Source organism: Pongo pygmaeus, chromosome 9 (assembly GCF_028885625.2).
Source record: "Pongo pygmaeus isolate AG05252 chromosome 9, NHGRI_mPonPyg2-v2.0_pri, whole genome shotgun sequence".
In the NCBI taxonomy this organism is placed as follows: Eukaryota; Metazoa; Chordata; class Mammalia; order Primates; family Hominidae; genus Pongo; species Pongo pygmaeus.
In genome coordinates, this window is record NC_072382.2 from 13,693,023 (window position 1) to 13,718,784 (window position 25,762).

Genomic DNA, 25,762 nt, shown 5'->3' on the forward strand with positions numbered 1-25,762 from the left:
AGGTACTCCCTGAGCCCAGGAATTCAAGGCTGCAGTGAGCCATGATTGGGCCGCTGCACTCTATCCTGGGCAACAGAACAAGACCCTGACTCTTAAAAACACAAGAAACCAAATTCTCTCAAAGAAATAATCTTCCATGCAGTTCAGTTTTTCAGTCTTGAGGTCAATTCTCAAGAATGTTCCAAAATTTCTATTGAAAACATACTAATATCTTGCCTGGGTTATTTTCAGCACCATTCTATGTAAGTAAGCTGGCTCTTCCCATTTGCATCTTCCAGTGGGTAAACATAAGGACCTGGTAATAGCATGTATTGAATGGGTTAGAAAGGGAAAGTTCCCTGGTTGGACCCTGACTTTGATATGAGACAACAGAAGAGGCGGATACATGCCATTTATTTTTCACTTGGCGTAAGTTTACATTAAAATCTATTTTTTGATGCATTATGGTTTTGTAACATGGAAATTATAAACCATACACAAAAGTAGAATAATGTAATGACCTTGTACCCATTATACAGCTTCACCAATTATATTTTTTAATGGCAGGTTTCTTGTCTCTGCTCCGGTTTGCTCTGGTTAACTGTGGTCCTTTAAATATAACTGCTGATTGTCTTAAATAGATGAATTTTCTTTTTTTTTTTTTTTTTCTTGAAACGGAGTCTCTCTCTGTCACCCAGGCTGGAGTGCAGTGGCGCGATCTCGGCTCACTGCAACCTCTGCCTCCCGGGTTAAAGTGATTCTCCTGCCTCAGCCTCCTGAGTAGCTGGGACTACTCAGGACGTGGGTCACCACGTCCGGCTAATTTTAGTAGAGACGGAGTTTCGCCATGTTGGTCAGGTTGGTCTTGAACGCCTGACCTTGTGATCCGCCTGCCTTAGCCTCCCAAAGTGCTGGGATTACAGGCGTGAGCCACCGTGCATGGCGAAAAAATTTTTTAGTTTTAAATAAGTCCAATAATTATGGATAAAAGAGAAAAGTTCTAGATGTTAATTTAGTTACAAAATCATTGTTTTCCTGAGTTTTCCATATTCATTTGAATCAGACTTTTACTACCTTAAAAAAAAAAAAAAAACACACACACAGTCTTGCTGTGTTGCCTAGGCTGGTCTCTCAACTCCTGAGCTCAAGTGATTCTTCCACTTCAGCCTCCCAAACTGTTGGGATTACAGGTGTGAGCCACTCTGCCCAGTTCAGACTTTTTGCAGATTATGTTTTTCCCCCACCGAGATAACAAGAGCGCTCCTTAGTTCTTCTCTTTTTTTTTTTTTTTTGAGACAGAGTCTCTCTTTGTCACCAGGCTGGAGTGCAGTGGCACCATCTTGGCTCACTGCAGCCTCCATTTCCCGGGTTCAAATGATTCTCCTGCCTCAGCCTCCCGAGTAGCTGGGACTACAGGCGCGCGCACTGCCATGCCCAGCTAATTTTTGTATTTTTACTAGAGACGGGGTTTCACCATGTTGGCCAGGATGGTCTCAATCTCTTGACCTTGTGATCTGCCCTCCTCGGCCTCCCAAAGTGCTGGGATTACAGGCGTGAGCCACCATACCCAGCCACCTTCTCTGAAAAGCTTTTCCCCTTCTAATTTCTTATCTGTGGATTGATAATGGTGCCATCCATTTCACTTTGAGAAATAGGCAGAACTCATTGTCCAGTGGTCACTGCTTTGTTAGAGTAGAAGTTATTGGCCTCAACAGTAGTATGTGGACTTTAATACATACATATATCCAACAGGCAATATTTGACACTAGGCAAGCTGAAGAAAGTGTGAATTTTGAATATCTTATGTTTTGTGGAAGGTGAGGGGATGAGTGCTTCCCCCACACACACATGCAAATTAGTTATTTTTGACAAAGTTAGTGTTAGTGTCATCTGGAAGCTACAGAAATTATTTAAAAAAAAAACGAAGAAAAAACAACTTTGGCTAGAATTGTTAGAAGCTGGCTTGGTCTGAAGGCACCCAGTACAAATTGTGTTTTAGAATGTTTTAAGAATGTTACTGATTTCGCCCCAAGCTGGCCCATGCACAGGAAGCCCTTCATGTGCACTTTGCTCCTCAAGGAAAATTAATATTTTTCCTAGATGGAACCCTATGGTGCTTATTCCCTGATCTCTTAGAGCATTTGCTACAAAAGCCTGTTTTTGCCAGAGCTACTTTATTCCTGTAACATAGGGAGTCCTGGGATTCACACTGGCTGTCTTGGGCCAGGGAGAACTCTGGAAAGGTGACTGAGATCAGTTGCTCTGCTGGGAGTTTTGGCTTCTCATACTGAGGCAGGCTTTGCACAGTGTGTCCAGTTCTCTTCCTTACGTCCATCAATAAGTATTTATTTATTGAGCTACTTGTGTTTGCTAAGCACTGTGCCAGGACTAGTGAGGTAAAAGGAAAAAAAAGTAGGTCCCTGTACTCAAAACAGATTCCACTCCTGGTGGGTAGGGGTGGTGAACAACGACAATGTACAGTGAAGGACAAAGAGGGTGTGAAGTGGGAACTGTGGAAATGGTCATTATAAAGCCAAAATTTTTGATTAAGCCCTGGTTACAATTAAAAGAAACAATGGTATAAAGTTGGTTGCTCTGAGAAAAATAAATCCTAGGCTAGTTACTTCCCTCAGTGGGATATGAGGAAGAAGAGGGTGGAGGTTAGGAACATTGAGCAGACAAGTGGAGAAGATCTTATTTAAATTGAAAATCACACATGTTCTCTTTTGTTTACAGAGAAGCAGGAAGTTTCATGAGACAGTCACAGTTCTTTCTGTGCTATTAAACACAAAATTCTTTGAGATAGTCATTCAATATTAAATATATGTTTCATGTTTAATTTCCCTGGAATGAAACTTTGAACATCAGTGCATGTAAAATGTACTTTTCACTTAATTTGTAGAATTTGATTTTACTTTCATCTATCACTGCATAAATCCCCTGAGAAAAATCTCTGGCCCTTAACTGTGTTTCTGTTTTACTAGCTGAACAAGTAAAATGAATTGTGATGCTGGGGGATTAAAATCCAAACAATTTGATACCTTGTTTCTTCAGCAGAACCCTCAACAGACTTGCCCTGTGCAGTTCCCACCAGCTTATTTGAACTGAGGCTCTGTGGCCCAGAGAGACCATTTAAATCTTGTGATAATTTTGTATTCATTCAGTCCTTTTGTTTCTAAAAGTGGTAGCCATACCAAGATTCTCCAAGATCTAGTCTATCCTATTCTTTAAGGGATCTTAAAACAGTGGATTGGTTGCCTAAGCATATAGTACGAAGGGTTTCCTGGTGATGCATTTGGTCTCTGAGCTGTCCAAATCTGCATGTTAGTCCACTACTCAATTTTCAGTGATAATTTTTACATTACAAATTTTAGACACATATACCTGAATTACAGATACTGCATGGAAGGGAATCTCAGTTTGGTTCCATTCGATTATCCAAGATGATGTGTTTCCTTATTCCGTTTAAGTATCATTTGAAAATCCTTGATGTAAAAAAAAAAGAAGGCTGGGTGCAGTGGCTTACGCCTGTAATCCCAGCACTTTGAGAGGCTGAGGTGGGAGGATCACCTGAGGTCCGGAGTTAGAGACCAGCCTGGCCAACATGGTGAAACCCCGTCTCTACTAAAAATACAAAAATTAGCTGGGTGTGGTGGTGCACACCTGTAATTCCAGCTACTTGGGAGGCTGAGGCAGGAGAATCACTTGAACCCAGGAGGCGGAGGTTGCAGTGAGCCAAGATCACACCACTGCACTTCAACCTGGGTGACAAAGTGAGACTCTATCTCAGAAAAAAAGAAGAATCTTGGTGTGAAGTAGTGCTTTCTAAGGATTTGAGCATTGGATAAGATCAAGTGATGTATATAAATCCTTTCTCTACCTTGAACCACAGGAGCAACTCACCATACCTGGTACATGAATAGAAGAGTGATTTGTCTAAAGTTGGGATAGTTTGAGACGTAAGAGCTATGAAATATTTTATGGTGATTATTTACACACAAAATGTTTTCCCACTCATTAGCCCTAGCTGACCTTACCTTACTTTATTATCCACCCTGTCCTCTACAGTGTTAGCTTCTCTCCTCATTCTTTACATGCTGACCCTTTTTATGCACAATTCTTTTTTATGGGTTTGACTACATGGAACAAGCTTCCTGTGCTTATTTGCCTCACTAATTTCTTGTTGTTAAGTTGCCCCCTAAAAGTTTACTCTCTCTTGCTATACTTTTTCTAACGTTTTTACAAGGGTTAAGCCCTCCTGGTGGGTTTCTTAGAGTGTTTTAATATTTGAAATTATTTATATGCTTTAGGAAGTAGAATCCTTCCCCCTTCTCTATCAGAACAACCCAAGATTATTCTCTTAGTGTGCATTTTCTTCCACTGTACTTCAGATAAACTGAAAAACTGAAAGATTGTTTCCAAAGGTTCTTATAATACAAGGACTGGTCTAAGAGTAAATTTTTTAGTGAGTCTTCTTCAGATCACTTCAGAATTAGCAGTTCTTGCCGTGATATTGGGGGGAGAAAGTTAAGGGAGCCACATGTCTTTAGTTGCCTTGGAGAAACTGTTTCTTCAGGGTACTAGACAAGTTTCCCAACTTAGGTGCCTCCTTTATTCCCTTTTTTAAAAGAATAGCAATATGAAACTGCCGTAGCATCCTTAAAACACTGAACTACTTGCTGTCTCTGTCATTTTGGCAGCATTATCTTTAGCATTGTTTGAATGTTTTGTCTAATTCTTGTAATAAAAATAAAATGCTTGTCTAATCCTTAAAAAGATTTCTCTGAGGCTAGGCATGGTGGCTCACGCCTGTAATCCTAGCACTTTGGGAGGCTGAGGTGGGCAGATCACGAGATCAAGGGTTTGAGACCAGCCTGACCAACATGGTGAAACCCCATCTCTACTAAAAATACAAAAATTAGCTGGGCATGGTGGTGTGTGCCTGTAATCCCAGCTACTCAGGAGGCTGAGGCAAGAGAATCACTTGAACCCAAGAGGCAGAGGTTGCAGTGAGCTGAGATGGCGCCACTGCACTCCAGCCTGGGCAATGGAGCAAGACTATGTCTCAAAAAAAAAAAAAAAAAATTTCTCTGAGATAATTACATTGTAGAATCCTGAACACTTTTTTTTTTTTTTTTTTTTTTTTTTTTTGATACGGGATCTCACTCTGTTGCCCAGGCCGGAAGGCAGTGGTCCACTCGTGGCTCACTGCAACCTCAACCTCCTGGGCTCAAGTGATCCTTCTGCCTCCCGAGTAGCTGGGACTATAGGTGTGTGCCACCATGCCCAACTAATTTTTGTATTTATTGTAAAGATAGGGTTTCACCATATTGCCCAGGCTGGTCTGAAACTCTTGGGCTCAAGCAGTTTGCCTGTCTCTGCGTCCTAAAGTGCTGGGATACAAGGCGTGAGCCACTGCACCCAGCCTGTAAAATCCTAAACATTAAGGTCCTATATCGTAGCAGTAGTAGTTGTAGTTTTAGGGGTTTTGGTATATAGTAAGTAAGATATCACATAGGCAGAATATGTATTTTGCACATTTTCCATAATACATGTTCATATTGTAAATGCTTGCTGTGATACAGTTTATGTTCTTGTCCTGTTTTCTAGCCCTTATATTTTAGAGGACTTTAACTGTTTTTTGTATATCATTGAATATTGGCTGGGCATGGCAGTCACCCCTGTAATCCCAGCACTTTGGGAGGCTGAGGCCAGTAGATCACTTGAGTCCAGGAGTTCCAGACTAGGCTGGGCAACATGGTGAAACCCTGTCTTTACAAAAAAATTTGAAAATTAGCTGGGCATGGTTGTGCATGTCTGTAGTCCCCAGTTACTTGGGAGGCTGAAGTGGGAGGATCACTTGAACCCAGGAGGTTGAGGCTGCAGTGATTTGTAATTGCACCACTGCCCTCCAGCCTGGGTGACAACGTGAGACCCTGTCTCAAAAAAAAAAAAAAAAAGTCTCCTAGATACATGTCATGGTAATGCATTGGGTCTGTATGTCACTTAAGAAATAGAACTTAGTAGAGGAAAACCCCTGTTGTTATTCCCTTCCCTTTTATTTATTTTTTATTTTCTCTGATGGAAAGATGGGATTGTGTACAGTGAGTTTAGAGCTTTCCTAAATCATTTGTACCAATCAAGGGATTTAAATCAGTAACTCCCAATCTTTTTTGCATTTTTGTACCCACTTTCATGCTTTTCTTCTGCATTCTGTTTCTAAATAAATTTATTATTAAATAGACAAGTGAATTTTATGTAACACTTGATTTTGGAAATAGCATAAGATATTGAAAATAAGTTTTCGTTAGCTTATCTTAGATGTGGTCTTTAGAAGCTGACCTTATTGATAATAGCAGCCCATGCATCTCATTATGCATTCTTTCTTTGCTTGCTTAATCACCCAGTGCTTTTTGATTCTTGCCGTTGGCTAAAGCCAGAAATTTTACAGACTATTAACAGAATCTTGAGGGGAAAAAAATGTACATAAGCATAATTAAGTGATACAGTTTCAAAAGGAGGTTTTTCTTACTTTGTTTCCTAGGGTAGGACAAGGAAGTTTTGTACATGTTTTACCAAGTATTTAACTGGATTCTAATAAACTAGAGTGAAATAGAATGAACAAAATGAAGTTTGCAGACCTACCTTTGCCAACCCCTCATCTCTTAGGACCCAGAGTTCAACAATACAGATCAGATTGACCTGTATGATGATGTGCTGACAGCCACCTCACAGCCCTCAGATGACAGAAGCAGCAGCACTGAGCCACCTCCTCCTGTTCGCCAGGAGCCATCTCCCAAGCCCAACAACAAGACCCCTGCAATTCTGTATACCTACAGTGGCCTGCGTAATAGACGAGCTGCCGTCTATGTGGGCAGCTTCTCCTGGGTGAGTGTGGGTAACCAAAAATGCTTATGGGTGGGCTGGAGGGAGAGCACTGGGAGGTGATGGCATTTTCAGAAACCACTGTTGCACTGTTTTGTGCTCTGATGGGGTTGGATTTCTTTTTCCTGGGATCAGGTTGGATTGATCTCTGAAAGAGAACTATCCTGAGGACGTACTGGTGCCGAAGAAAGCAATGATTAAGTGGGTAGTTGCTTTTTCTGCCATCTTGTTACTGCCCCTGACCCTGGGGCTTTATGTCTAGCAGGGTCATCTGTGGGATGAGATATCAGAGTGAACACCTTGAACTCTTGGTGGTCATTAGATGGTCCTGTGATAATGGTGGGTGATGGGGATTAAACACCTTGATAACTCTAGTATACTTGGGGTAGGTGGTGACTGTTGTTCTGCAAGTTATTTTGTGATGTTTTGGGGCTGGTGGTGGGGGTGGTTTTTCCAAATTAGGAAATATATTTACTGTGAGGGAAGTTCTGGCAATGGTCAACTCTAGCCTGTCAGATCAATAATTAAAAAATTGCTAGCTGTCAATGTTTGAACTGATGACCAGCCAGCCCAAATGGCAGTCAAAGTTACAATAAATTTTAATCTTCGTAATCTCTAAAGATAGAGATTGGGGGTGAGTGGGTTTGGAATTCTGTATGGGTGCGGAGAATAAGAAAAGTCTGCACTAATTGAAATATTGCCAGGCTTTTGAGTTTCCTCTGGGGGGGACTTAGTTGTGACTAGAATCCTGGGTTTGGGACATTGGCGGGCGGGGGTGTAGCTCTTGACATCTCTTCCTTTTCCATCTTGCCGGCCCCAGTGGACCACAGACCAGCAGCTGATCCAGGTTATTCGCTCTATAGGAGTCTATGATGTGGTGGAGTTGAAATTTGCAGAGAATCGAGCAAATGGCCAGTCCAAAGGGTGAGGTCTGGATTTGAGAAGCCCCTTTTAATTTGTAACCATTGGGATAACAGATCTGCAGTATATTTTGGCCCTGGATTTTAATCCCTCCCACCCCTGGCCCAGCTTACTGCGTTGGTTTCGGCAAACTGCCTTAGAAAGGGACCTAGCTGCAGTGTAGTAGAACATCCATCTGTTAAGGGGCGAAGAATACTGATTTTTAATTCCAAAAAAATAAAGAATTAGGGTGTCTCTTTGTTGTTAGTAGTGCTGTGTGTATGTTTAGTTTAGCAAGATGTCCTTTGCTTTATCAATTTTTACTAAAAGTGGAAGAGAATTTCTTTTTTCTTCTCTTGGTTGTCTGCAGATTTCATTCATTTTTAATTTTTCTTTCCTAAGGTATGCTGAGGTGGTGGTAGCCTCTGAAAACTCTGTCCACAAATTGTTGGAACTCCTACCAGGGAAAGTTCTTAATGGAGAAAAAGTGGACGTGAGGCCGGCCACCCGGCAGAACCTGTCACAGTTTGAGGCACAGGCTCGGAAACGTGAGTGTGTCCGAGTCCCAAGAGGGGGTACGTGGAGACCATCTGTATGAAGGGGGGGATGTTTGTGGGTTTGTTTTCTATGGTGTAGGCACAGCCTACAGTGTGGATGAGTTTGGGGGAGGGTGGTGGTGGTTGTGAGTGGTGTCATGGTCGACAAGTAGTCCTCAGAATAGGTCTATATAGAAGAAAGAGCATTGTGCTGGGAGCCAAGTAGGTTCAGGTTGTAGTTTGGTTCTGCCACTGCCTCGTGTGACCTTGGCCAAGTCACTTTACTGCTTAGGGCCTGTTTCCCTATCTGGACTAGTGACATGATGTTTAAAGTTCCATCACCTCTAAATTCTGTGTTTCTATCTAAAACTTGGCATTAGATGAATGGGCTTAATTTTTAAGACATGCCTCTCTAAATTATCAAGAAACAGCCACCCTAAAATGTAACTAAAAGGTACCTATAATCTTTTCATAAACGTTGATTGGAAGGATACTGTAAGGAATCAACCAAGAGGAGTGTTGGAGAATAAGACTTGAACAATATTTCTCCAGCATTGTCCAGGGGAGAGGGTGCTCTTTTGATTACCAAATGTTTTAGTCTGCTTGGCAGGTATATCCCGTTAGTAAAGAAAGTTACAGGCCGGGCGCGGTGGCTTACGCCTATAATCCCAGCACTTTGAGAGGCCGAGGTGGGTGGATCACGAGGTCAAGAGTTTGAGACCAGTCTGGCCAACATGGTGAAACCCCATCTCTACTAAGAATACAAAAATTAGCCGGGTGTGGGTGACATGTGCCTGTAATCCCAGCTACACGGGAGACTGAGGCAGGAGAATTGCTTGACCCCAGGAGACGGAGGTTGCAGTGAGCTGAGATCAGACCACTGCACTCCAGCCTGGGCGACAGAGCAAGACTCCATCTCGGGGGGAAAATAAAAAAGTTAGGGGCTGGGCATGGTGGCTCACACCTGTAATCCCAGTGCTTTGGAAGGCCGAGGCGGGCAGATACGTGAGGTCAGGAGTTCGAGACCAGCCTGGGCAACATGGCAAAACCCTGTCTTTACCAAAAATACAAAACTTAACCGGTTATGGTGGCACATGCCTATAATCTCAGCTACTCGGGAGGCTGAGGCAGGTGAATCTCTTGAATCCAGGAGGTGGAGGTTGCAGTGACCTGAGATTGTACCACTGCCTTCCAGCCTGGGTGACAGTGAGACTCCGTCTCAAAAAAAAAAGAAAAAAGAAAGTTACCTCAGAACTACCTTAGTTTGAGGACAGTTTCCCTAATGTTCATCTTACTCTCTTTATTCTGACTGTACTCACTAAGCCACTTTCTGATGCTAATTTGGTTTCCCAATTAGGGTCTCCTACTGGGAAGAGAATGCGCTGACCAGCCGACACAAGTATTCTGGTCTGCTTGGCAATTATATTTCTCATTGTAAATTAATAAATTGGTGTTATGGTTTATGAATCAGTCTCTTGTGAGTTTGGTTAGCATGAATCAGTCTCCTAGGGCCTAGTCACCCCAGTTGAAGCAAGTTTCTGAACCTGAGAAGCCTGAGGACTAGACCTTGGATTTTCCTGACCTCATAAAGTGCAGCCACCCTGCAAGGCCTTCCCTGAGACAGCCAACCACCCTTATTTTCTTTTGCTACAGTGGGAGGAACAGCAAAGTTTCATCACTGATGTTCTGTCACTGCTTAGGTCCAGCTCTCAAAATAGTGCCTTGTATTGATTGGGTGTATCCTCCAGGTAGAAATAGGACCACTTTGTTCTTGCATAGGAACAGCTGTTCTTTTAACTAGATTGACAGCCTAGATAGATTTGGTGTGAACTCTTACTGTTCCATGTTAGAAAGGACACACTCTTCTTCCTTGACAAGTTGTATTTTCAAGTCCCCTCTGTTTTAGAGTCTTTCTGTAATTCACCCCTGACTTTCCTTAGGTATGTAATTTTACAGCTGTATTGGGAGTAACATTCTACTTCTGCTCAGCTACTTTTCATGTTACTTTTCTTTGCTGAAAAGATTGTGTAACTGAGTGCCGTTTTTCTGCTCTGTCATGCTGATGGACCTGGGCTCTGTTAATTCACTAAGTAAAGCTGGTGGACTTCCTCTGCATAAAAATGGTTGCCTCTTTTGGGACTTGTAGCCATAGATACAAAACAGAACCGTTGCAGATGTGACAACAGTAGTAGCTGGGAAAGTGGTTAGCTGTCAGGTGACACTTGCCTTATACCTTTTTGTTCTTCCGTTTGAGAGAACGCTAGGAAAGAGCCAGCTGCCATGTGTTTGAGACATGAAGAACAAGACAGCACTGGCACTGTTCTGTAAGAGAGAAATCTAGGTGGTTGTCAACATAATTGATTCCACCTTAGGCTTTACTCAGGCACTGGGATTAACTATCGTATTCTAGTTTAAGGAGCACTCTTTCCTCCACAGTTGCTGCCAGTGGCATCTTTCTATCTCCAAGACCCCCCCAAAGCCATGTGATCTTGTTCTTCTATTGGATTCCACAATAAACAGGCTTAGACTGTTAAACTGGAGAGAAGGAGCAAGTTTAACCAAGTGACTTGACAATGTCAGAATCCATGCTTCCAGCTGTTTAAAACATGTTCTGAGCTCCTGTTGTGCACAGCACCATACTAGCACGTGGTGATGGTGTTCCTGTTAGGCTGCCCTGAGGGGTAGAGGATTTTGGCCATTGAAATGTAGCGGGAGTTCCCCAGATTTGAGACGTGTTTTGTAGCAAGCTTTTGCTAAGCATCCTTACTGTCAGCTGTGTGCTATCTGCTTGTGCTGTGGACGGATCTTTTATTGGCGTATCTCCCAATTTTTCTTACCTTTCACTTAACCTCCAGTTGTCTAGTCTTCATGTGTGTCTCTTTCTCACCCTGATTACTAGTTTTGGTATGTAAATAGAAGTGCCATGCAGTTCCTGCCACTCCCTCTCTTCCCTTAAATTCCCTAGCCAACACCCTGTGGCAAAGAGAACATTTTAAGTGTGCAACAGGAAGAGGTTAACTAGCATTAGTTTAAGGAGAGAGGTCCTGAACTCTTCAGGAGATGTGGGGTTTCAAGTCAACTGAAATTCACCTGAACATCAGTGAACACTGTCATTTTCTCGTGGGCTATCAGGATCCTTCTACATTTAAAAATAGAAGATATATATAAGGATAAATTAAATCTGTTCTGAAGCACTTCTGGAGTTCTGGATGGAAAACATTCTTTGAAAGGATTTAGGACGATATTGTTTTTTGGATTTAATGTCTTCACTGAGTTGCTTCTGACCTCTGAAGCCAAAAAAAAAAAAAGGCAGTAGATGATTTTACCTTCTCAGCCACTTTAGTCACCTTTCTTTGTAGGGTGTCTGATAACTCCTGAAGGATGAACTGGTCCTGTGGGTTTGTGTAAAGCCTGGGCAGTAACGTCAGTTCTGTTTTGCTTCATAGGAATACCTCCACGGGCCCATTCCCGAGATTCTAGTGATTCTGCTGATGGACGGGCCACACCCTCTGAGAACCTTGTACCCTCATCTGCTCGTGTGGATAAGCCCCCCAGTGTGCTGCCCTACTTCAATCGTCCTCCTTCGGCCCTTCCCCTGATGGGTCTGCCCCCACCACCAATTCCACCCCCACCACCTCTCTCCTCAAGCTTTGGGGTCCCTCCTCCTCCTCCTGGTATCCACTACCAGCATCTCATGCCCCCACCTCCTCGATTACCTCCTCATCTTGCTGTACCTCCCCCTGGGGCCATCCCACCTGCCCTTCACCTCAATCCAGCCTTCTTCCCCCCACCAAACGCTACAGTGGGGCCTCCACCAGATACTTACATGAAGGCCTCTGCCCCCTATAACCACCATGGCAGGTAAGGACTATCTTGTTCCTTTCAGATTTGAGCCAGGGTAAATAAGTGTATTAAGCATTTTATTTTCCCTGAGAAAGTGAGCACTGAATCCTTGTTCTTTCCCTTATGGACATTCTGTTATCATAGCATTGACTCCTGGGAAGTAGTACCATGTCCTTTATACCCCTTTTTAAGGTGCTTAATTAAATTAAATGTGGGAGCAGGTGTTATGAATGCTACAGATGTCTAGCATTGTTGTGTGTTATGCCAAAATTACAAAAGTATTGTAGAGTACAGTAAAAATAATAAGGGGTGTGAGCAATCAGGGATGGTATTTTCTCTGTACAGCCGAGATTCGGGCCCTCCACCCTCTACAGTGAGTGAAGCCGAATTTGAAGATATCATGAAGCGAAACAGAGCAATTTCCAGCAGTGCCATTTCCAAAGCGGTATCTGGAGCCAGTGCAGGTAACTTGGTGCTTACCTTTGCTGCCTTATCCTTAACCTTTACTTTTTTTTCCTGATTTTGTCATTTCTACTGGCAAAAGTTCAACAAGATAAAGTTGGAGTACTGTAGATAGCAAGAGCGGCACACTTTAAAGAGCAATATGTAACCTGATTTCTTGGCCTTGGGGAAGCTCCGGCAGTATTACTTAGCCTGTATCTAGGCCTGCCCTCATGAAAACCAACTTAATGCCTAGAATATAAATAATTAATACCATCTCGATGTGGTGTTTGCTGTAGAATGAAATTCCTGCCTTGTGGAAATCTCCATCTCAGTGGTTGATCTTTAGATCTAGTGTCTGTGTAGTAGACCCAATGCCAGATACAGACCCTGGGTTTTCTTTAGGAATGATGTTTTGACTGGATAATGTGTTTTTTTGTTTGTTTGTTTTGAGAGGGAGTCTTGCCCTGTCACCCAGGCTGGAGTGCAGTGGTGCAATCTTGGCTCACTACACTCTCCGCCTCCTGGGTTCAGGCGATTCTCCTGCCTCAGCCTCCCGAGTAGCTGGGATTACAGGCACTTGCCACCATGCCCAGCTAATTTTTGTATTTTTTTGTAGAGACAGGGTTTCACCATATTGGCCAAGATGGTCTTGAACTCCTGACCTCAAGTGATCCACCTGCCTCGGCCTCCCAAAGTGCTGGGATTACAGGTGTGAGCCACCACGTCCAGCCTAGATAATGGTTTGCTATGAAGTCTGATTACATTTGGGAGTCTAAGCAGAGCTGGTAGGTAGCCTATCCTAAAAAGAGGCAAGTCTGTAGATGTCATCTTAAGGCATGTTATACCCTTACAGCTAACTTTTGCTCTGCTCTCATTATTAAGTGGGTAGAACCAGCAGCCATGATTCTGAAAGCCCTGAGCATAAGATTTTTGGTTTCTAAAAGAAGAGGCTACAGGAAGTTTCAGAGTTCTGGTCCGGTTTTTACATCATGACATTAGCCATATTCACTTCCTTCCTGTGAGTTTCCTACATGCATGTAAATGTCTGTAGATTATCAGATCTCCTAAGAAATAAGTTAGCCCTAAATATTATCATCTGCTTTCCCTCAGTTTTCATCTTTGCATCATCTTGCCAAACTTGAATCCACAGAGAAGGTTAAAGACAGAAAGTACATATGTTCCCTTCATTTTTTTCCCACCAGAAAAATCTACCTTGACATCTAAATTAATCTTTTTTAGGCCAGGTGAAGTGGCTCATGCCTGTAATCCCAGCACTTTTTTTTTTTTTTTTTTTTTGAGACGAAGTCTGGTTCTATTGCCCAAGCTGGAGTAATGCAGTGGTGTGATCCCGACTCACTGCAACCTCTCCCTCCCAGATTTAAGCAATTCTTCTGCCTCAGCCCCCCCAAATAATTGGCATTACAGGTGCATGCCACACTGCCTGGCTAGTTTTTGTATTTTTAGTAGAGACCGGGTTTCACCATGTTGACCAGGCTGGTCTCGAACTCTGGCCTCAAGTGATCCGCCCACCTCGGCCTCCCAAAGTGCTGGGATTACAAGTGTGAGCCACTGCATCCAGCCATAATTTTTTTAATGTATACATATACTACGCATACATGTTTTATGTAAATAACATATATACACACACATACATCTGATGGTAGGTTAAAAATTTGTAGAAATACACATTGTTTAGAAAGTCTCATGAGGTACAGTAGCTCATACCTATAATCCCAGCACTTTAGGAGGCCCAGGCAGGAGGATCACTTGAGGCCAGGAATTCAAGACCAGCCTAGTCAACATAGTGGACCCCATCTCTACAAAAAATTTTTGAAAAATAAGCCAGGTGAAGTGGCATGCAGGAGGATGGCTTGAGCCCAGGAGTTCAAGGATGCAGTGAGCTATGATCATACCACTGCACTTAGCCTGGATGATAAAACAAGACCCGTCTCAAAAACAAAATAGTCCTCTATACAAGGACCACCAATAAGACCACCTTTTATAGTTTATATTCCTCCAGAATTTTTTCTGTGCATATGACAATTTATATAATTTTTATTGTTTTTACAAAAACAGGATATGGTTTTGAAACTTGCTTGTTTCAATTAGTGTATTCTGGACACCTATTATATCAACATATAATATAACATTTATTGATCCTTACTGTGTGCCTGGCACTGTGCTAAGGGCTTTACATGGATTACTTTGTTTACATACAGGTTTACCTCTTGCTTTTTAACAACTATGTAATATTCTGTAGAACCAACGTTCCTTTATATAGCCAGACCCTATTGAAGATAATATAGCAAACAACACTGGCCGGGCGCGGTGGCTCATGCCTGTAATCCCAGCACTTTGGGAGGCCAAGGCGGGCGGATCACAAGGTCAGGAGATCGAGACCATCCTGGCTAACACGGTGAAACCCCGTCTCTACTAATAATACAAAACATTAGCTGGGCATGGTGGCGGGCGCCTGTAGTCCCAGCTACTCAGGAGGCTGAGGCAGGAGGATGGCGTGAACCTGGGAGGCGGAGCTTGCAGTGAGCCGAGATGGCGGCCACTGCACTCCAGCCTGGGCAGCAGAGTGAGACTCTGTCTCAAAAAAAAAAAAAAAAAGAAAAAAGCAACAACACTAAAACACTGTTAAACGTACACACTTGTGAACAGAAGTAGAAAATTTTTAATAGAATTGCTGGCTCAAAAAATATGCACATTGTTTATTTTAATAGATGTCAAATAGCCCCTGGATAACAATGTGTCAGTTTGTTCATCTGACAACATCTGTCAGATTCTAAACCGCTGGAATATAGGTGTCATCCAGTTTTACACTTGCAACATCTGCCTTGTCTCTTTTACTGCGGTTGTTTGGGACAGCTAGCTACTCTTGGTTTGTGTCTGCCTGAGTTCTCCTTTTGGTCCAGTTAGTTTACCATCTCTCCTCACCCTTGGCCTTTCTCCTTCATCCTTTATCAGGGGATTACAGTGACGCAATTGAGACGCTGCTCACAGCCATTGCGGTTATCAAACAGTCCCGGGTTGCCAATGATGAGCGTTGCCGTGTCCTCATCTCCTCTCTTAAGGACTGTCTTCATGGCATCGAAGCCAAGTCCTACAGTGTGGGTGCCAGTGGGAGCTCTTCCAGGTGAGTTGGTGATTGCGTCCTCACCTACCAGCCCCAAGCAGCACTCTTCCAGGGATAGGGAGTGGGGACAAATGGAGCCCAGGGAATCTGGGAAAGACCTGGCTGAAAGTCTGGACCTTAGCCTTCATGTCTTTTTGGGGAAGAAACTAATCAGATGCTTTCATTAATAAGTGTTGTAACATCTGGCATCTGGTGGGTGAGGCAGTGGGCTCATGTAGGAAAAAATACAGACAGGTATTTTTAAGAACATGGGCTTTGGAGCCCTACAAGCTTGGATTGGAATCCCAGTTCTGCTGCTATCTGTGTGACCTTCTTGTGTATGGAAGTTAGTCAACTTTCCAAGCCTTATTTTTCTCATTTTCTAAAAAAGGGACAATGATAGTATTTATCTTACAGACCTGTTGTAAAGATTAGGTCAGATAATCCATACAAAATTATTAGCACTGCACCTGATAAATTAGTTCTCAACAGATAAATTTACCTGTTAATCATCTTCCCAAAAAAGAGTAGTCCTCAAAGAGCTAAAATCCTCAGACAGCAGGCCCATGATAGAGTAATAGAGGAATAGTTTAGGCAAATATCGGAAGACACCAAAACACCACATTCTTGGAAAGAAAGTGGTAGGCCTTCTGAGTGAGGCTGAAGGATCTTTCTAATAGGAAAAGACATCGGTCCCGGGAAAGGTCACCTAGCCGGTCCCGGGAGAGCAGCAGGAGGCACCGGGATCTGCTTCATAATGAAGATCGGCATGATGATTATTTCCAAGAAAGGAACCGGGAGCATGAGAGACACCGGGATAGAGAACGGGACCGGCACCACTGAGAAAGGTGGGGAGAAGCCCCGTTCCTGGCTGCTGGGGGATTTTTTATTAAAAAAAGATTTATAGTGAAAAGTTATCTCTCTTGAAAGCAAAAGTAAATGCAGCAAGGGTAGGGGGAACTTCTGATTTACATAACTGGAATTTCAGGGCAGATTTTCTGCACATTTATGGGGAGTCTTATCCTGAGGTTCAGCTGCTTCTGCTTGTTTCTTGACTGCCTTAACCTGGTATCTGAGTGAGAGTATGGTGTCTGCGTTCAGGTACCAATTTGAATCCCAGTTTCTCCACTAATAATTGGCCGTATTACTTTCTGTTCCACAGTTTCTTCATTTGTAAATGAAGATAATACAAGCAGCTGTCCCAATGACTAGCTAAGTTTTAGTGAGAGAGTCCATGTAGACCATTTGGCACTCATGGTACCTGTCACATAGTAAGTTCTCAATAATTAATAGCCATTGTTATCATTATGAACTTTCAATTTAAAAAATGAGGAAAATTGACTAAGAATAGTAAGGCCATTGCCTACTTAGTTTTCAAGGTGCAACATTAATGATTTTAAGAATTAGGCTTGGTGCAATGGCTCACACCTATGATCCTAGCACTTTGGGAGGCCAAGACGAGAGGATTGTTTGAGCCAAGAGTTCGAGACCAGCCTGGGCAACATAGGGAGACCCTGTCTCTACAAAAAATACAAAAATTAGCCAAGTGTGGTGGTCCCAGCTACTTAGGAGGTGGAGGTGGGAGGGTTGCTCGAGCCTAGGAGCTCGAGGCTGCAGTGATCTGTGATTGCACCACTGCACTCTGGCCTGAGGGACAGTGAGACCTTGTCTGAAAAAAGGTAGGGAGGAGGGGCGGGTGGGTGCCTCATGCCTGTAATCCCAGCACTTCAGTAATTTGGGAGGCAGAGGCTAGAGGATCACTTAAGCAGGAGTTTGAGAGCAGCCTGAGCAACATGGTGAGACCCTCTCTTTTTTTTTTTTTTTTTTGAGACAGAGCCTCACTTTGCTGCCCACGCTGAAGTGTAGTGGCATGATCTCGGCTCACTGCAACCTCCACTTCCTGGGTTCAAGCTATTCTGCCTCAGCCTCCCCAGCATTTGGGGCTATAGGTGTGTGTCACCACGCCCGCTTATTTTTCTATTTTTAGTAGAGGCGGGGCTTCACCATACTGGCCAGGTTGGCCTTGAACTCCTGACTTCGTGATCAGCCCACCTTGGCCTCCCAAAGTGCTAGGATTACAGGCGTGAGCCACCACGCCCGGCCAAGACCCCATCTCTTAAAAGAAAAAATTAGTTTATTTAAAAGATTTTGAAAACTAATATGCTTTAGTCAGAGAGGAGAAAGCTGATCTGAAAAATGATCTTTAACAGGTTTAGAGGCTTTGTGGTGGATAATTAACTTCAACTAACTCTTTTGGAAAAGACTTAGTGACAAGGTTGTTTATTTTGTTGTTGTGTTTTTTGTTTTGTTCTGTTTTGAGACAGAGTCTCACTCTTGCCCAGGCTGGAGTGCAGTGGCGCAATCTCGGCTCACTGCAAACTCCGCCTCCCGGGTTCAAGCAGTTCTCTGCCTCAGCCTCCCAAGTAGCTGGGATTACAAGCGCCCACCACCACGCCCGGCTAATTGTATTTTCAGTAGAGACAGGGTTTCACCATCTTGGCCAGGCTGGCCTTGAACTCCTGACCTCGTGATCCACCCGACTCGGCCTCCCAAAATGCTGAGATTACAGGCGTGAGCCACCGCACCCGGCTGTTTTTTGTTTTTTTTTTTTGGTTTTTTTGGTTTTTTTTAATAGACACAGTGTCTCACTCTGTCACCCAGGCTGGAGTGCACCGTCATGAGGCACCATCATGGCTCTGTAACATCGACCTCCTGGGCTCAGGTGATCTTCCTCCCTCAGCCTCCTGAGGGCTAATTTTTAAATTTTTTGTAGAGGCTTGCTTTGTTACCCAGGCTGGTCTTGAACTCCTGGCCTCAAGTGATCCCCCTGCCTCAGCCTCCCAATGTGCTGTGGGATTATGGGCATGAAGCCACTGCAACTGGCTATAATTTTCTTTTGAAGCAAAATGAAAGCAGGAAGGTTGGGAGAAAAACTGTTAAGTATGGAGAAGTTCAGTTAAGATTGGTTGGATCCAGGGGCTCTGGCTGTGTCATCCAGACTTTATCTGCATCTCTCAGCTCTGCTTTTCTCTGTTGCTTTCATTCTTAGACAGGCTCCATATTGGTAGGGAGTCAGAGGGGGTGCTGTGCCTTTAGGTTGCATCCTACCAGCTTAGCAATCCCAACTGAAAGAAAACTTCTGGAAAGATTGTTTCTAGTATATAAGCATATAGGAGCAGGTGTTGACTCTGCTTCTATGGAAATCTTTAAAATAGGCCAGAGTGGCTAGGGGTCTGTCTGTAGTTCTTGGAGGCTACTGCGTGACCCAGGTAACTTCAGGGTCCTGTCTTAATTTTGTGGTTGCAGATTTATAAGTCTCTAGGACTTCCCATTTTTCTGTCTCACATCAAGTACATTAGGAAGATGTCCTTGGCCGGGCGCAGTGGCTCACACCTGTAATCCCAGCACTTTGGGAGGCCAAGGTGGGTGGATCACGAGGTCAGGAGATTGAGACCTTCCTGGCTAACATGGTGAAACCCCGTCTGTATCCCGACCGAGACCATCCTGGCTAACACGGTGAAACCCCATCTCTACTAAAAATACACACAAAAAAATTAGCCGGGCGTGGTGGTGGGCGCCTATAGTCCCAGCTACTCAGGAGGCTGAGGCAGGAGAATAGCATGAACCCAGGAGGCAGAGCTTGCAGTGAGCCGAGATCGCGCCACTGTACTCCAGCCTGGGCGACAGAGTGAGACTCCGTCTCAAAAAAAAAGATGTCCTTCATCATTTGCCTGCTTGATCTAAAGTAATGGTAACTGAAAAGGAAGGTGAGGGAAAAGAATAGTAGTTCTGTTTGGTGTCTTTGGGATGGTGATATCTGGATGAAGAAAGACAAAGAAACTCTCACCACCTGTGAGCCCCTATAGTTCATGAGCAATAGCTGGAATGTAAATAGTTGGAAAATTAGCAGTATTTTGCCTAGTGACAACCTACTAAAAACCAAAATACTCCTTTTAGGTTTGGCTACTGCCCTCTGTCTTGTTCTTTGGCCATTAGCTTAAAAAGATTTATAGCCAGGAATTGTTTTTATCTTCTCCCAAACAAGTAAGTGGAAAGATGAAAAATTACTAATATTTTTTGTCTCTGTTCTCTGTTGTTAGCCACTCATTTATTCCACAAAATCCTAGAGTGCTTAACATCATTGAAATCTAGGGTAACCCATGTAGAATCAACAGTTAGGCTGTGGGTTCTAGGTACTTCTTTCTAGATTTTGCAACAGGTTGAGTTTGGGGAGATGCCTATGTATCCTCTGGAAAAGCAGACACTATTGTAGATGGAGACCACAAACAACTTTGGCCTAATTCAGTCTCAGGTGGGCATGAGGGCGGCAGGCATTAGAGTTGGTCTTGGTCCAGTCCTAACTCCCTTTTCTTGTTTGAGTCTGCACAGTTGCTAGTGTTACTTGTGGGTTGAAAAGCACATGCAGGCTACAGTGTATGTCTTTTGGAGTTGACTGGGATAAGAGTGACCAGGAAGGTGATGATTGACCTGTGCAGAGCATGCACTGTCGTCTTTGGGGCTGCATTCAGTTTAGTAGTTAGAACATAACTGCATGTCACCATTCCTGATGGCTTTGCTCCTGACAGCCTTTTAACAGGGAAATTACCAGTGAGATCTGCTGATCCAGCAGTAGTTTGAGAATTGAACATCTCAACCTTAGTCTTTAGCTGTCACTTTGCATTATTTCTTCCACTTATAAAATGGGGCCAGGCACAGTGGCTCATGCCTGTAACTTCAACACTTTGGGAGGCCGAGAGGGGCAGATCGCTTGAGCTTAGGGACCAGCCTGAGGAACATGGCAAAACACTCGTCTCTACCAGAGATACAAAACTAGCTGGGCATGGTGGTGTGCTCCTGTAGTCCCAGCTACTTGAGGGTGCTGAGGCGGGAGGAGTCTCAGCTACTTGGGGGCACTTAGGTGGGAGGATCGCTTGAGCCCGGGAGATAGAGGCTGCAGTGAGCCATGTTTGTGCCACTGCACTCCAGCCTGGGCAATAGAGCAAGACCCTGTCTCAAAAAATAATAGTAATAAAAATAAGATGAGACTATTTCTCCCATTATGAGGATAACTCTCTTTTGGTAACTTTGAAAATGCTGAAACAATATTACCTAGAAAACAGTCATTTGACTTGTGTAGGCCCATGACAAGATGGGAAAAATTAACTCTGAGGCAGGTTTTCTACTTCCCCACTTTTCCTGGTCACCCATTTGATATAGTGGTTATTGCGCCTGAATAATACAGTCTGAAAGAACTGAATCAGGCACCCCAAGAATGTCAATTTCTTACATTCTCACCCTAAGGACTCTTAATTCCATCTGTAGTGACCAAATTATGGCTTAGGAAGTTTCATGTTGGGAAGATGGTACATGGTCCTCATTTATAACAACCTTTTAGTTAGAAATGAATCATATTTATATTCTATGATGACAGGTGTTCCCTGAGAGTGAAAGGTACATTTTGTCCAGAGGCAGCAGTAGAACAGTAGCCTTCTTTGTCCATCTTTTCTCAGTGTAGGACCCAGTTCTGGGGCCTGAAGGCTAATTGGCCCACTGAAGGAATCTCTGATTTCTGCCTGCATTCCAACATTGGCACCAAAATGTAGCCATGGAGATTTAAGAATTCAGTGCTGTGGCTTGCTTCTCTTGGTGTACAAGTTATCCTCTGCAACCTGGGTCTTCAACTTCTTAGTAGTTCTCAACTACGTCAGTTGTCTCATTATTTTAGGACATTATCCTACTTGAAATATAGTCATTCTCACATCATTCCTGTCCTTGTTATCCATTGAAAACTGAGCTTTCTCTTCAATTTGGATCGAATTCAAAGATTCAGAAGCCCTAATGGTATGAAATTGAGTGCACTGAGGGCTTCAGTTTTCCCTTAGAGAAAATGGGACAAGTAACAGCCTGCATAGGTGTTTAGACAAGCCAGGAAGGTTTAGGCCATATAGATTCTGAGGACCCAAGCTGAAAATAGTGTCATTTCGGTGTGTAGAAGGATCAGGGAGGATGTAGATGTCTCCTCTAGGTTTTATAAGGCCACTTTACAGAAGTAGTTATATAAAAGGTAAACATTTGTGTGTAGGCTGTGTTGCCGGTTTGGGCATTAGGAGAAATTCTAATTCCTCATTTTCCCTTTGGCTATTAGTTCTGTTTAATATGCTCAGACTGACCATACCACCACCCGCAGATGGATTTTGCAGCATTGGAACAGGGGCTGAGTATACTAGGAACTTTGTTTGGTGGCCATGTGACAGGTGGCTTAATAGACCCTTTTGGGTAAAACTTCTTAACTGTATTTGGGTTTCTTTCATGCTCTGCTTTCTGTTCTGGCCTGGCCACGTGCCTCCTGCTTAGTGTTAGTATGTTTCCTGGTTCCTCACCTATGGCTGTCATGTGAGGAAAGACTTAAAATCTCGAGTTTTAGTACATCTTGGAAAACCTCTGGGGCTGTGTTTGTGTACACACATACTCATAAAGGCACTTTTAGCCAAGACTCCTTTAAAAAGAAAAAAAAAGGATTTAAGAGTTTCCTGTGTATGTGCATCCTGCCTGCTAGGGCCTCTTGGGTGTTTGGGGATTAATGGATTTGGTTGTGTACATACCTGTTTTCTTACCACTAAACCTCCCATTTCCAGATTTTTCCCCCTTCCCCTTAAGGTAAGCTATGACTTGCACAGAATAGACTTCTGAACCCATATTTAAACTTACCTTATTCCCTTTTAGCAACTTTTCTTGAAATGTGTCACAGTTTCCATACTTTTGCAGCCAAAGTCTCCTTTTCAGTCAAACGTTCAGAGACCTCATTTTGTTCTGTTTTTTCACCGAATCTTTATAGTGGATGTCACTGCTTTTTTTCTCTCTACTCACTGTAGCTTCTCCTCCAGCCATTCCTCACCACTTCTAGTGTCAGACAATGCTGCTTTGTTTTCCCAGACTTGCATTCTCTGTCTGCATTCCCTACTTCTTATGTTGTAGCGCTAGAATATGTGTGTTTTATATAAGCCCTGGTCATTCAGAAAGTAACCTCTAACTTGTGTTTTCTTTCTTCTCTTCTGATGTTCTCATTGCAGGAGTCTGGTTGGAAGCAAATGTTTTTTTAATGGACTTGCATCTCCTCACCTTGATCAGGACTAAAGGACGGAGGCCGCCCCACCCCCTTCCCTTTCCTCCAAACCCCTAACTCCCTCCAGACACCCAGGGAATACCCTCTGCCCCACAGGATTGAAGACTGCTTGGCAGCCCTCCCAATCCCACACCTCCTGTTTGCCAGGGGAAAGAACCTAAAGACTTCGTGTGATTGGGAGGGGTGGCAGACAGGAAGAAAAGAACATGTCCAGGCCCCTGGTCTCCATAGAGAATGGTGCTTTGTCCAAGAAAACGTATGAGTTTCTGATTCTCCGGGAGCAGTTCAATGGTGAGGTTGATGGGAAGACTTCCTTCCCAAAGAAAATAGATCCTCCATGCAGGATCTAAGAGAGTGACTGGGTGTGCCAAAATATGCCCAGGGTCCTGCCCTCAGCACTAGATTTAATGGGGCCAAGAGGGTCCAAATCCCTTGCTAACATACCACTTCTTTGTTTAACTCCTTTACCTTTCCAGCCCTTTGAGGAGGGACCATGAGAACAGAAATTACCTTATGAAAAGCTACTTCTGTTCCTGCTTTCCCTCTCACGTATTGACGGTTTATTTCTTTGACCTCCCAGAGGGCTGAACTCTTTCAACTCTGCGCTGCCCAGCCTTCTCAGTGGACTTGCCCCTCCTAAGCAGAGAAGGCCTATGAGGTTGCTTGCTGCTGGGAAGCCTGGCAGAGCCAATTACCACCCTCTGCTGCTTAGTGCTTGGGTACCTCTTGCAATAACCAGCTCTTAGTTGTTCCCTTTCCCTGGGGCTTTTCCATTTAACACATGGAGCCCTTCCCCCAGAAGGCTACTTCCTTGTTTTAGAGGAAGGTACTGCCCATTGGGAGATGGGGACATTGGGACCTCAGCAATGAAGAACCCTTGTGAAGTAACCAGGAGGAATGGGGGAAGAAGCAAGTTGGGCAGGATATGGCCTACTTCCATAGGCTTTTTTTTTTTTTTCAGGTTTGATGTAAGCATGGGCTTGCATCACCCAGGTACATACTTTTACTTATTGTGGGATAACCTGGCACTAGTAGGCAGGTAAAGTCAGAAATTTGGTGTCTTTTCACCTTTTGACTGTTGACTTAATAGCTCCTCTCACTCTGCCTGGAGATACTTCCTGCCTCAGATGAGGAGCCAGAAGAAACAGAGCCCGACTTGAATGAACTCAGCTCAGAGTTCTAAGGACCAGCATTCTGGGGGCCATTTTCTCTACAGGCTAATGGAATTGCTTTTCCATAACATCCAAATTGTAATGTGGTTGCTGCTGAAGGAGGAGGCAGCAGCGAGGTCCTGCGGTACCCATGGGGTGATGCTACTTCTGCATGCATCTACAGGGCATCTGACATCTAACATGAGACGTGGCATGTGAGATGAGACTTGGCATGTGAGACATAGGGTCACTAGAGACCCTTCTGGGTCAGAGGAGAGAGACTGAATTGGACTAAACCCTTCCTCTGTTCCCAGCACGTTTCTCATATAGCCCTCAGTCACTGAGGGAGTCCCCCCGCAGGATTGGAGAGGCACATTCCCTTGGGACAGAGGCTACAGGTTGGAGCTTTTTTTCCCCTGTCCCCCAACCCCATTCCCACCTCCACTTCAGAACATGGCACCCCACCCAACTGGCCAAGTGTTAAGTGATGTGCTTATTGAGAGCAACTCCGGGTGTCTTTTAAAATGTAGAGAAAAGGTGACAGTTTAAGGAAAAATATATATAGAATACCAGAAATGCCGTTTACCCGGAGAATTTTTTTCTCCCCATTTGTTTTGTTTTTACTCAATGACACCATTTTTAGTTTTATTTCCTGATAGCAAAAGGAAAAAAAACACCCATCCCTCAAAAAGGCCAAGGTCCCGTCCCCCTGTTGTCGGTGATTTGTTTGTCTTTCTGATAGGTTGAAAATTGTGTAATAAACTTGATGACGCTGTCAATCTTTTATACTGCATTGTATTTTTTTCCTTTTGTAACAAAATATTTTTAAATAATAAATGGGGTGTGAGCTGTTTTATGGATTCTGCATTGAATAGATTTGTTGAGGTGTCTGGGGCGTGGGCATGGGCTGATGTAGACACTCGAATGATGGTGGCTAGGATTGCATGTCAGGCAGTGATACATGGCTTTAGTTGACTGTGGAAAGCCTCCTAAGAGACCTCTAATGCAAACCTTTGGAGGCATCCCTTAAGGTTTAGCTTTTTTCCTTGGCCATCTAAACAGCTGGTTAAAGAAAACTTCCAAGTCATCCTTTACCCTTCAAGATTCCTAAGACTTATTTGCAGAGCAAATGTTCTACCTTGTACAGTTAAATTCCAGTGTCAAGTTCAGGAAGGGAAGAATCCTTTGATAGGAGTTAGAAGATCTGACTGGTAGTGCCTAGTTCACCACCTGTTTATCTAAATATGGACAAGCAGTGTAACCTTGGTCTTTTCCACTTACAAAATGAAAATAATAGCTGTTGTGCCTTCTACACAGGGATGTTTTAAGAATCAGAGATAACAAATGTGAATGTTTTGTAAACTACCTAAATATGAGGAAGTACATAGTGTGGGTGATCTTGGGGCTCCAGAAAAGCTTTTGGCTTTAAAAAGCCAGGTGAAGGAGGGTTCAGTGATAAAAAAAAAAAAAAAAGCGAACCACAGACCAGATGATAATGTGTATGGTACCAGGAATGGCAAGATCAGTGTAAAAACAAGCTTTAGGAGAAGAGAAATTCTGTAGAGGGTCTATCAAGATGTGAAACTTAAAGGAGGAAGACAAATAGTTGGAATACCTCAGAATGTAAACTATTACTTTCAAACTGGGTTCCATGGTAACCCATATCTTAGTTGTACGTCATGCTTGCTAAGACACCTGTTCCTGTGCTGTAGCAATCTCTACATAAGGTCTAGGAGTCTGGTTTTTATGCCCCAGATGACTTGTAAACTAAATTGTGAGG

At 43.5% G+C, this 25,762-nt stretch overlaps 1 protein-coding gene across 5 annotated transcripts in view; it reads left to right on the forward strand.

The window, feature by feature from the left end:
• CPSF7 (cleavage and polyadenylation specific factor 7) overlaps positions 1–24,761 on the forward strand; it is a 26,466-nt gene extending 1,705 nt beyond the window's left edge. For 2 of the 5 annotated variants that reach the window (XM_054438726.2, XM_054438727.2), the window contains exons 3-10: positions 6,649–6,867; positions 7,685–7,788; positions 8,167–8,339; positions 11,747–12,161; positions 12,489–12,607; positions 15,561–15,729; positions 16,389–16,556; positions 22,779–24,761. In XM_054438726.2, coding sequence (XP_054294701.1) covers positions 6,649–6,867; positions 7,685–7,788; positions 8,167–8,339; positions 11,747–12,161; positions 12,489–12,607; positions 15,561–15,729; positions 16,389–16,551 — 1,362 coding nt within the window. In that variant the 3' untranslated portion in view covers positions 16,552–16,556; positions 22,779–24,761. Of the gene's footprint in view, positions 1–6,648; positions 6,868–7,684; positions 7,789–8,166; positions 8,340–11,746; positions 12,162–12,488; positions 12,608–15,560; positions 15,730–16,388; positions 16,557–22,778 lie in introns of those variants that run through there. The other 3 variants (XM_054438729.2, XM_054438728.2, XM_063670865.1) reach the window with 2 other exon arrangements.
• Positions 24,762–25,762: the final 1,001 nt, after the last annotated feature.